Below are 13260 nucleotides of genomic sequence, written 5' to 3'. Positions count from 1 at the left end.
TTTCCTCAATATACAGCTTTATACTAGAATGTTTTCTGCAGAATTCAGCTGGGTCACATAAGTCTCCACCGGCTGCCCTGATATCGAGTAAAGCCCGACTGAATTACGCAAGTTTCACGCTGTAGGATGTCCACTGACTTTTTTGCCATGTATACATATACATAAGAACTTAAAGATTAATAAACGTGTCTAATATACGCAAAAAAAAAAAACAAACAAAAAAAAAAACATACGTTTTAATGTGTACATACTTAACAATTAAAATAAATGATGACTAACCAATTTCTTTGAGACAAAGTATAAAGTCAAATATTTCTATTACTTTTTAAATGCTAATGTATCATCACAGAAAAATGTACAATTAATTAGTAAAAAAAATTTAATCGATTCACAGCCCATCTATACTATACTGTGTACAGGGTTGGGTAGTAACAGAATACATGTAACGGGATTACGTATTTAAAATACTAAATATATGTAACTGTATTCCATTACAGTTACAATTTAAATAATTGGTATTTAGAATACAGTTACATTCTGATTTTGATTACTGAAGAGATTACTTTGCATTTTATTGTCATTTGTTTCATTTAATATTTAGTCCTTTCAGATGGAAAACATGTATACATATAAATGATGCGAAGTGCATTTGAACAGTGGCGAAACACTTTCTTATGAAGTGTTACATTCATACGAGCAGACAGAGAAGTAAGTTTGAAGTAAGTCTGGAGCAGAAGAAATAGAAATAAACCTTGTGTAAATTGTCAGCTTTTTGCTAAGCTAAAATGCTATTTCTAGCCATATTACATGCGCACGTTACCAGGCATGATCATATATTTTTTATCAAGAAAATTCACATTGGATCATAATTTATTTTTTCTAGTAAGACCTTTGATATTATGGCAAAAATCTTATTCTTGATAATAATTTTTGTATTGTTTTCCTGTAAAAATATCTAAAAATCCTTAAACAAGAAAAGAAAGATTTTGATTGATCTTGTTTTAGAAACAACACTGCATAAGATATTTATGTTTTTCAGAGAATTTTTAACATGTGTACTTTGTCTTAATGTACTGGCAGAGTTTTTAATAGTCAAAACAAATAAAAATATCTTCCAGTGCTGAAGAAGTAATCCAAAGTATTTAGATTACATTACTGACCTTGAGTAATCTAACAGAATACGTTACAAATTACATTTTACAGCGTGTGTTCTGTCATCTGTAGTGGAATGCATTTCAAAAGTAACCTCTTCCCAACCCTGTTAGTAACTTTTACTCTTAAAAATTCCAGCCCCTTTCTCTCTTTGTTAAATGAGATTACCGAACTAAACGAGCAAAATACCTCCTGTTCTTCAGTCGGTCAAAAGACGCTTATCTTCACTCATTCGTGAAATTAATGAGTAAATGGGTCATATTCGTTCAGTGGGTTAAGCCAATGGCATGCTCCTTCACAGCCCACACTCCAGTGCTACAGGCAACAAAATCCACCAAAGAGCTTCGTGCTTCAAACAAGTACAGCTTTGTGGCTGCAGCTCTTTATAACAACTATGTGCTGATTGCAAAGTCAACGATTTTTAGAGGGGCTGAGATTAATTTTAAGGGGGATGTAGCCCTCCTATAAAAATATATAAAAGAATACTGCCCTTTAATGTACCATTTGGAGTCCCCAGGGTCGTCGTTAGGGCGGTGCAACCGCACATGGTCCCATCCCTTGATTCCCATTCACACCACCGGAGATGGAGAAGACAGAGAAGTTAAAAGTTTCTGTGAGTGATTTCACAGTTCTACCATTTGTCTGAAACCACATACATGGATATAGCCTAAGAAAAATGATGTGTGGAAAACCGGATTGGCGTCCAGATTTAGTTTGATTTATACATTCATAGATCGTTCATCTTGTCCATGTGATGCATTAAGCACTGCTGCAGGTTATATAAAGACACTCTTTCCTGAAAAATATTCATTTTTAGAAGCAACAGAAGTGATTCCTTGTCAAATCAGAATGATATTTCAGTTTTACTGGTGTCATTATAAATTGTGTCTGCCTGGTAAATCGAGTCTCAATTGGGTATTTATATTGCCTGAGCAAAAACCTATAATTGAAGTCTAGGATAACTGAAAAACACAAACAACAACAACACATCTTTAATTTCACAATCTATAACTTCAGTTATATATTATTATGTGTAACTTATGATTTAAAAGACATTACATGTCATATTTACATAGTATAAACTGCATACACCATCAAATGAATTTGTAAGGCACTGAATAGAATACCCATTACTAACTCTCTGAGCCAATGGAATCACTGTGATGTCACATGGGGACACAATTTATCATGACACCGGCAGTATAATCTGTATTCCCCGCAGTTTATTCCTTCCTTCGGACGGCCTTGTGATTCCCATTAGCATTTTAAAGCATACAAGGCACAAATGCAATTTCATGAATATTGTTCTTGCTATGTGAACAATTTCATAGGTTAGATAAACTATTATCTAACATAAAGTTATGCTAGAATAAAGAGTAGCTAGTTTTTAAAGAACATATAATGTCTGTTTCAATTCCATAAAATTGGGTTGTGTTCAACAATTAAAGCAGGAACAATACGGTACAGTGATATACAAAACGGTATGTCTAAAGTTCAATACAAATAAAACTGACTTGCCTTCTCTTATTTTATGATGCTTCATATTTAGCAGTCCAGTACAGTACTAAAGACAGTTTGCTACACTGATATGGACACATTTTTGGACACAAAGAATAAATCTCTGTAAATAGTTTCCTGCAAGCTAAACGTTTGCATGCAATGGCTAAATTCCAAACAGAGATGGGGGCAGTGAACTTGAGAAAACATTCTAGCCAAGTGTATAGCCTCATGAGTTCTAGGATGACTTCAGATACAAATCTTCATTATTGAAAAGTAATTCCAGGAACTGTGGAATATTTTTTAAGGGTTTATCTGTTATTAGTTTGGAGTCTATTCCAGGGATATTAAAGACATTCAGATTTGGGGCTACAGTAATGACATTCTTACTAACTGTACAAAAGTGCCACACAATGTCCTACAGGCAGCCTGCATGTTGAAGTCATAATCAGTGGTTCTCAATTTGTGGGGACTATTGTAAGTGTGGGGTGGGGGCTAGGATGGGCTGGCCATCTGGAACACTGGAACTTTTCCCAGTGGGCCAGTCAAGCAGTGTGGCTGATGCAAATAAATTGTGACTGTTCTTTCCCACCCGTGCGACTACAAAATTGCCCTATACTTAATACTATTAAGCACTACCATTTGTCACTGCACATAGGACACACCAAATACTCCAAAAGTGTGATGAAGCAGCAGGGCTGGTTGGTAATCTGGCATACCGGGCATTTTACCAGTGGGCAGATACATTTTGGGCCGATAGGGGCGGACTAGCATCGGAGAACCGAGAAGGGCAGTGGGTCAACAGCAAAACCAGCCCATTCTAAAATGAGCTGCCACGTTATTCAGAACAGCCATGATATGCAGAAAAGGACAGCGAACCCTGCCACCCCCACTCCCCCCGCCCCCAAATAACTTTTGGGCCAGTTGCCATGTAAAATCCAGCCCTGTGAAGCAGTTTAAAGTCTGGACCGGTTCTAACGATTTTGCTCTGGTCTCGTGCAGTGCAGTCCAGTTGTAAACACAGCATGAGATATGGAAACCTTAAATGCTCAACGCAAAGCTCACTGAAACCAGATTAAACAGCCCCAACATTCTAAACAGCAGTGAAGAGGTAAAAAGGAAATCACTGTGTCAATCACACCAGTAAATACAGTCTTTTCAATCCAATCATCACCATTCCAGTTGACATTACAGTTACTGACATTACAGTTAGTACAGAAACTATGGTGTTTTGGTAGAAATATTGTATATAAATGCAATAAATGTAACTATTATTATAATTATATATTTGGGGAACATAAGTTACTTTTATGGAGGTTGTTTTTTCTAATTAGTTTCTACATGTGTTAAGGATACTATTTTTCGTTATAAATTACATAGCGTGGTTAGAAACATTTATTGCATCCAACCACGGTAATGATGAGCATTGTTTTACCTGTGATTGCCATAATCTTACTAATACCACCAAATCTATGGTAAATTGTAATAAGGGCAAATACAAAACAGAATTTAACAAAAGGGCTTTAAATCCTGGACCCCAATGAGTTCAGGAGGAAGCTATGAGTTTTAAGAGTCTTAAAATATATAAAATATATCTTCTAGATATTCATTAGAAATAGTAATATGAAACTGAAATAATTATAAAATGTAATTGTTTTTAAAGCATTTCTTTCAATAACAAATTATCATATTATTTGATGGATCATCAAATGTGAACTTCATAGATTTTGGGATTACGCCATTTTAAAACAATTTTAACTGTTTTAAAATGCAGTATCCCCAAAATCAAGAACCTCAAGTTTAAAGTGGAAAATGTCTGTTTGCTTTGTTGTGGGTACAGACAGTTGTGTTGTTACGGTATGACAACACTATTGTTTGGAATGACCTTGTTGGGTCTTATTGCATTTCCAAGATCTCAATCTCACATCTAGTGTATAGAACCAAAATTGGCAATGTTCCAGGTTAAGTGGGCCTAACATGAGTTCTGTTACATTGCCTTGGAGCTACCTGTAATTGGTAGGGGAATGCAAAAAGTATAAGCCACTTCTTTGATATTTCAAACTGTTGTAGGAACTGTCCCATTACATTAATATACAGTAGTGTACACTAACTGGCAAATTGTACATAAAAAAGTGGTGAAAAAACAGGAAAGATTTAATATATAGTAATACATTTTTGTTTACTCTAAAGTCCTTGAAATTGTTTGCAATTCACATTTTCCTGACTGGATATTGCTGTTTCATATAACACAGACTCCATTAGCAACAGGGCTTTGGTCAACAGGCAAACAAGCTTTGTTACATTTATAAAGCTTGATATTTCTAACAGACAGATGACTGTAAAAACAATCTGATTACTTTTAATAGAATGCCAAAATTCAGTAAAACCAACAATTATTATAAAACAGCAAGATACTTACAGAAATGTCATTGATTTCAGACCGATGAAGGTATCTCGAGAGATGTTTTTAAGTGGATTGTGATCTATGACTCTGAGGATGAGAATAAACAAAGATCTCAAACGTCTTCTACTATGTAAATGCAAAGCAGAGGAATACAATGGTTGGCAGTGCTGGTACTGACCAAGGACTAATCACTGTACAGTATGGACCAGGTAAAATGTAAAAGGAATGTTCCAGGTATAATACAGGTTGAGCTTAGTCAAAAGCATTTGTGGCATAATGTTGATTATCACAAAAAATTATTTAGACTCTTCCCTCATTTATAAAAAAAAAAAAAAAAGAAAATGGAAAACTTGCGGTTACAGTAAGACACTTTATATGGACGTGAATGGGGCAAGTCTATAAACATTTAAATACAGTACACACTTTTTCACTGGTATAGTCACAAGAAGTAAACATTATACAATACCAGTTATCAAAAGTTCAGTGTAATCAGGGATTTCCTTGCATTATGGTATTTACCAGATTGTTGGGTTTACTGACATTGTAATATTGGTTATGACTTCACAAAGATACGGGTGGTATGGTAAGAGATTTTATCAAACTAAATTATGCCAACCTGTAGAATATTTACAGATTGTTCCTACGTTTTTGAAGCAGTGTGTATTTTAACTTTGATGACCAGGCCGCATTCACTTTGTAAGTGGCTTTCCCCTTCTGTCACTCACTCGAAGTTGTGTGCCAAACGTACCTCTGAACCTGAGAAAAGGCCAATGTCAAGTTGGCAGATGTTTGCCGAATTTGCATGCCCCGCCCCGGACATACGGGTATAAAGGGAAGTGGGGCAGCGAGTGCCAGTCAGAATTTTTCTTCTGAGCCGAACGGTTGTGTAACAGCAAGCTGAGTTCACACTGTTTCACTCACCTCTACTGGTGATAAGCACTGCTGTTGGGTCTGTTGGGTCTCTCTGCACACTGTGCAGTCTACGCTCCTGGGCGCTTCGACAGTGCTTTTATTTCCTGAAATAGTGTTTCTCCTCCTAAAAAGAGTTTATTTCCTCTAAAAGAGTTTGAGTTCCCACTCATAAAAGAGCAATACACAGCAGGCGTTGAACGTCCTTTTCAGGACGCGTCTTTTTAAAGATGTCTTTCCACCTCTGTGTAGTTCCTGGATACGGTTGATTTCTCTCCACTCCTGACGGTCATAAAATCTGTGATTTTGTTATAATGATGGGCTCGGTTTAGCAGGGTAAATCCACACGAACCACCCGCCCGCCGGCACGCTAGCTTGCTTGCTTGCTTCTGTCCGAGCTCGGGATGAGTGTGGCTCACCTCGCGGCCAGCCGGCATTCTCCCTTGAGTCCCAGAATTGGATGACGACATTGCCGCTGCATCGGAGAGCATCACAGCGGCGGCTGATGCTGATGACTCATCTGGGCTGCCACCTTCGGGCCCAGTCTGAGGCTGACGCGCAGATGTCCGCTATGCTTTCCCGGGCTTTTCCTGTTTTGTCATGTCCAAGCTTGTAGAACTCGGTAATGCGGCACAACCGACCGGGTGTTACGCTTGCACACAGCGCCCTTCACCAAGTTTATCCAGTGCGCCTTCTATCCCAGGTTGGCCACTAAGTGTCGCACCCTGGATGCTTTCTTCCCTAGCCTTCTGGCCTGCGAATTCAGCGGAGCAATTCCTGCGAGCCACTACGAGTCACGGGTGACCTGTACTGGGGTCGGGCTCCACGGGCTTAGTTCCCTTTTCAGGCAAACTCTCTGTGATGTATTTCCCATGGTACGGTCCCCCTGTCGGCGTTTGCCTTGGGCAGCCCCGCTGCCCCGGTTGCCATGCTTGTAGAGTCCCCCCTCATTAGGCTGTACCTACCACCACGCCATTTCCCACGTACGGCTTCACAACCCTTGTGGTGTATTTGCCACATGTTACCTCCCCCTAGACTGGGCAGGACTCCGCTGGGTCTTTTCCCCCTGAAAGAATAGGACCGGGAAAGACCGCCATCCCCGATGCGTTTCATAGCTTTAAGATAGCCCCAGCCGCTTCACGTCCTATGTGAGAAACATAGTGAGAGAAAAGGCTGCGGCTGCCGGGCTTGCTCCCATGCTAGTCATGTAGCGCCTGTTCCCCCCCTCAGGGGTGCGGGGAACCTAAGGTCTGTATGTGACATCTCTTTTGGGGCGTTGGGGAGGGCTACGTGCAGCCGACACAGTTGCCTCTAGCACGCAGTAGCCTGCTTGCACCTATCTCGACAGTTCACGTAACACGGACAGTGCGTGGCGTTTTTAGATGGGACCCCTTGTGTCACTTAATTCGACACAACGTCGAGTGAGTGACAGAAGGGGAACGTCATGGTTACGGTTGTAACCTCCATTCCCCGAGGGAAGGAATGAGATGTTGTGTCTCTCCTGCCACAGCACTAGACCTACCACTGTAAACGGACGTACCTTATTTTCGGCTCCTCAGTGCAAAATCCTGACTGGCACTCGCTGCCCCGCTTCCCTTTATAACCGTATGTCCGGGGCGGGGCATGCAAATTCTGTCTGCCAACTTGATATTGGCCTTTTCTCCAATATCATTTGGCATCCCAGGAAGACCCCTTGTGTGACTTCATTCGACACAACGTCTCGTTCCTTCCCTCGGGAAACGGAGGTTACAAAAGTAACCAAGACGTTTTTTTTTTTAATGATAAAAAAATCATTTATCAAAAATTATTTTTTTTAGTGGTAATCGTCATTATGTTACACATACTGCCGACTGAGCATTTTAGGGCTGCCGCCTGCAATTTTTCACACTGAAATTTAAAGTCATTAGAAAGCTGAGATCCTCCACTTTGTGATGATATATTTTTATAATAAACATATTATCATCAATAGTCAATAACAAATTCTGATGCTTTACCTGCTGGAATGCATATTTACAGCTCTCAGACAAGTAAAACATGTCTCATTTTGTAGAAAACTGCCTAAGGTAAGAGCAGATATAACGTTTTTTTTGCGATTTGTTGCTTAGGGGAGTGGTGGCTCAGTGGTTGAGGCTCAGGGTTACTGACCAGAACCACCAAGATGCCACTGTTGGGCCCTTGAGAAAGGCCCTTAACCCTATCTGCTCCAGGGGTGCTGTATCATGGCTGACTCTGCACTCTGACCCCAGCTTAGCTGGGATATGTGAAAACTAATAAATTTCACTGTATATATGCAAAAAACTGTGTGTATAATGTGTGACCACAATAAAGGATTCTTCTTCTTCTTCTTCTTGCAGCAGTGATCAGAGCATAAAAGAGTTGTTTGTATTTGATGTCTTACAGAAATCATATTTCACTTTGTGATTGTTTTGAAAAACTTTCAAACTGTGGTATTAGGGCACCAACATTTCTGAGAATGAGAGCATTCATTTGATGAAATATGATGATTTATATCATATGATCTGTCTATTTTTTTCATCCCTTGGGCCCACCACCCATTGGAGAAACCGCAGGAGTCAGGTGCACTGCCATATGGGTGGCAGTGAAGGTCGTGGGTCTCCACGGACCAGACCTGGGTGGCAAAGACTAGCTCTAGGGAAGTGGAACGTCACCTTGCTGGGGGGGAAGGAGCCAGAAATGGTGAGGAGGTGCGCTACCAGTTGGATCTGGTGGGGTTTCTTTGACGCACAGTTTTGGCTCTGGATCCGTACTCCTGGATAGGGGATGGACTCTATTCTTCTCTGGAGTTTCCCAGGGTGTGAGGCGACGGGCGGGTGTGGGGATACTCACGAGTCCCTGGCTGAGCGCCTCTACTTTGGAGTTTACCCCGGTGGAAGAGAGGGTTTCCTCCCTACGCCTACGGGTTGTGGGGGGGGGGGGGACACTGACTGTTGTCTGTGCATATGCACTGAACAGCAGTTCAGGGTATTCAGCCTTCTTGGAGACCCTGAGTGGAGTCTTGAATATGGCCCCAGTAGGGGACTGCATAGTGATGCTGGGTGACTTCAATGCGCACGTGGGAAATGATAGGGACACCTGGAAAGGCGTGATTGGGAGGAATGGCCACCCCGATCTGAACCTGAGTGGATGTGTTATTAGACTTCTGTGCTAGTCATGGATTATCTATAACAAACACCATGTTCGAACATAAGAATGCTCATAAGTGTATGTGGTACCAGAGCACCCAAGGCCGAAGGTCGATGATCGATTTTGTAATCGTGTCATCGGATCTGAGGCCATTTGTTTTTGACACTCGGGTGAAGAGAGGAGCGGAGCTGTCAATCGATCACTCAGTTGGGTCAGGGGGTGGGGAAAGACTCTGGACAGACCTGGGAAGCCCAAGCAAGTAGTGCGGGTGAACTGGGAATGTTTGGAGGAGGCCCCTGTCCACGAGATCTTCAAATCACACCTCCGGCGGAGCTTTTCAGGCATCCCTGCGGAGGTTGGGGACATTGAACCAGAGTGGGCGATGTTCAAAGCTTCCACTGCCGAAGCCGCGGTGGAGAGCTGCGGCCTCAAGGTTTTAGGTGCCGCAAGGGGCGGTAACCCTCGAACACCGTGGTGGACACTGGTGGTCAGGGAAGCTGTCCGACTGAAGAAAGAGGCCTTCTGGGATTTGCTGTCCCGGAGGTCTCCGGAGGCAGTTGCAAGGTACCGACAGGCCCGAAGGGCTGCGGCCTCTGCCGTGAGGGAGGCAAAGCAGTGAGTGTGGGAAAAGTTCAGAGAAACCATGGAGAAGGACTTTCGGTCCGCACCAAAGTGCTTCTGGAAAACCGTCTGTCACCTTAGGAGGGGGAAACGGGGAACCATCCAAGCTGTATACAGCAAAGATGGGACGCTGTTGACCTCAACCAAGGAGGTTATTGGGGGGTGGAAGGAACACTTTGAAGCCCTTTATGCTAGAGGCAGAGCCAGAGGCTGATGGGGGATCAGATTGATGGGGAATGCGTTTAGGGAATGGCATGCTTCTCCTTTAGAGATAGGGTGAGGAGCTCAGTCATCTGTGAGGAGCTCGGAGTAGAGCTGCTGCTCCTTTGCGTCGAAAGGAGCCAGTTGAGGTGGTTTGGGCATCTGGTAAGGATGCCCCCTGGGCGCCTACCTAGGGAGGTGTTTCAGGCACATACAGCTGGGAGGAGGCGAGACTAGGTGGAGAGATTACATCTCCACACTGGCCTGGGAACGCCTCAGGGTCCCCCAGTCAGAGCTGGTTAAGGTTGCTCGGGATGGGGGCGTTTGGGGCCCCCTGCTGGAGCTGCTGCCCCCGCGACCCAACTTCAGATAAGCGGCTGAAGATGGATGGATGGATGGATGGATTTGTCTATTTAAGTGCTCTTTGAAAGACTTATATTTTCATAATAATATTTCTACCATGTTACCATTAGGTGGCACTTATTTGTGACACAGATGTTTTCAGGCCTTATTTTGTTATTTTATGTAACATAAATGCAGAAGTGGTGGCTTTCTATGAAGTTCAGATTCTAAGCTTTCAAACGATATCTCATATGCCCGACTTGAACATTTTACGAATTGAACCCGGAATATTCATTTAATGTCTGAAAAATGAGGAGGCATGAAGCCCCCGGGAACTCTGACATAATTTGAACACTGGTGGTTGGAATGTCGGATTTCAGCTTGACTGGTTCCTTTTACAAGATACACTCAGTGATAGAGTATAAAGGAAAAAAAATCCCTTGAATCAAATGTCCTGGCACATCTTGTGACGATGCTTGTTCTTGGTACTCCCTGGAGCTGCCCAATCTGCGTGTGTGCTGGCAGAGAAAAGACCCCCCCCAAGTAATTCATAGCCTCTTTTTACAAAACCATGTCTTCTCTAATACATATTTCAGCACTTTTCAGAGCCAAATTTGACTGAATGAGAGTTATACACAGACCACATCTTTCAGGATGTTTATGCCAATTTCAATTGAGCATCTGAGCATTTTCTTCTTGGAACAGAAGCTTCTTTGAAGTCCTGAACGCAGATGGCAGATCAAAGATCATTTCTAATTTGATCTTTAAAAGTAAGATTTCATTCTCTCCCTCATCTAATTCCAAACCCATGTGACTTTCTTCTGTGGAACACAAAAGGAGATGTTGAGCACAATTTACGACCTGCTCCTTTCCACACAATTAAAGGGTAAGACTTTACAATAAAGTCTGATTTGTTAACTTTAGTTAATAAAATTAGTTAACATGAATTTACAATGAACAATACATTTAAAGCATTTATTAATCTTGGTTAATGTTAAAGTTAATTTCAACACATAACCAATACATTTTTAAAATCAAAAGTGTTTGTTTACATTAGTTAATGCACTATGAACTGTCAACACGAATGAACAAAGAACGATTCATTTTGTATTAATTAACATGAACAAACATTAATAAATGCTGTAAAAAATATATTACTAATTGTTTGTCCGTGATCCCTAATGCATTAACATTAGACCATTATTGAAAAGTGTTACCAATTAAAGTAAATGTTGACTGATGTGTCAAGCTCCAAAAATGAAAACGAAACAACATAAAAGCACCCTAATATGTCTCATATTCCAGGTCTTTTGAAGCTATATAGCTTGGTTTGAGGAACACTGAAATTTAAGTCATTGTTCACTGAAAATGTTACCTTCTGTTGTCACATTAAAATGTAAATTATTCTTGCATTCAAATTAAAATATTTTAATTTGTCACATTTTAATTCAGTGATGAAACTTGCAACATGTCAAACATAGATGTGTCGTGTGGCACCACATGTGAATACGCACGTGCACGGATAAGATTTGAGAGCCATGACAGGAGGTAACTTTCTCAGCAAATAATGACTATATAATTATAAAAACAATCAGTGGATAATGCAATCCTATGGCTTCATATGTTTAGTACTTTTGACTACTTTTATGCGACTATTATGGTGCGTTTATGTACTTTTTCCAGAACTGAACTCCTTTTGTGTTCCACAGAGGAAAGAAAGTTATACGGGTCTAGAATGACATGAAGGTAAGTCAATTTTGACAGAATTTTTATTTTTGGACAAACATCTGGTCTGGTCTGCATCCAGTATATTACCTAATTTCCCCTTTCTAATTCACTGAATGTGTTGTGCTGCATACTTACAGCCACTGTAATTCATGAAGATCTCTAAATACACCGGGTCCTAAATAGGTTATGTAGTTTTTGCTAAGAAACCTGCACAGAAAAAGACCTTTTATTAGACTTGACAATGTTAAACTGCTAAGTCTGCTGTCAAGGCTATGCATAAAGTTGTCTAAAGGATCGATTTACAGTCACAAAAATAATAGATTGAATGAATATGAGCACAGCTGAGCTCATTTCGGCAGAACTCATGCGGTTTCTGCTGAAATGCTTTTAAAATCAAATAAACATTGAACGGTACAGAAATGAAACCATGAAAGACTCTAATTCCTACACAAGTGTTATAGAAAAATTAATAACTTCCAATCATCATCCAGCCCTTCTAGACTTCCTCTCATTTTGCCTGGATTACAGACTTGTCCTCCTTGATCTTGCTAGTTTTGTGACAAAAGAGGTCTCAGAGTAAAGAAAGTAAAGAAAAAAATGCAGTACAGAAAACAGCTTAAATCCGCCTATGATATTTTGCTGGTCTAAAGATATTCTAGCTGGTCTCCCAGCCAGGCCAAGCTGGTTCTCAGCTGATTTAGCTGGTCAGCCAGCCAAACCTATGCTAAAAAAAAACTAAACTAAAACTTCTAAAATCAGCAAACAGACCAGCCTGACCAGGTTGGGAGACAAGCTGGCAAGCAAACCATGTAAGGTTGTTTTTTCAGAAGTAAGTTATTTCAAAATGGCTTAAAAAATAGCCTGCTCTTCAGCCTCATGTACGGAAAGATACTGCCCAAAGAAGCCGCTGTACTCTACACCTAAATTACAGAAGAGTCATTGAACACACACTGCCGACTCATGCATGGATGCTGTTGCACGGCTCTGTGTTCAATATTCCATCTTACACTGAACCTACTCTCCCTTATGAAGACAGATGGAGACATCTGACACATTGCTCATGACCCTCTCTAACTGACCTTATATGTTGGAGCAGATGCTAATAAATGTACGCAATAAAAAATGCATTGACTGTCACATTAGACCAATATACAATAATACCACAATAGAATCACTATTTCTCTTTTATCAATTTAAAGGGATAGTTCACCTAAGAATCTGTCATCATTTACTCACCCCCATGTTGTTCCAACCCCATATGA

General features: G+C 40.8%; 1 protein-coding gene across 2 annotated transcripts in view; it reads right to left on the bottom strand.

Moving 5' to 3' along the window:
• The window catches only part of rxfp2a (relaxin family peptide receptor 2a), a 53945-nt gene that overhangs the window by 18269 nt on the left and 22416 nt on the right, over nt 1-13260 (bottom strand). For both annotated transcript variants that reach the window (XM_052116056.1, XM_052116057.1), the window contains exons 7-8: nt 12134-12205; nt 5069-5140 (exon numbers count right to left, since the gene is read on the bottom strand). In XM_052116056.1, coding sequence (XP_051972016.1) covers nt 5069-5140; nt 12134-12205 — 144 coding nt within the window. The remainder of the gene's footprint in view (nt 1-5068; nt 5141-12133; nt 12206-13260) is intronic.

Source organism: Xyrauchen texanus, chromosome 43, assembly GCF_025860055.1.
Source record: "Xyrauchen texanus isolate HMW12.3.18 chromosome 43, RBS_HiC_50CHRs, whole genome shotgun sequence".
In the NCBI taxonomy this organism is placed as follows: domain Eukaryota; kingdom Metazoa; phylum Chordata; class Actinopteri; order Cypriniformes; family Catostomidae; genus Xyrauchen; species Xyrauchen texanus.
Note: the sequence above shows the minus strand (reverse complement) of the source record. Positions and strands in the feature narration are given on the sequence as shown.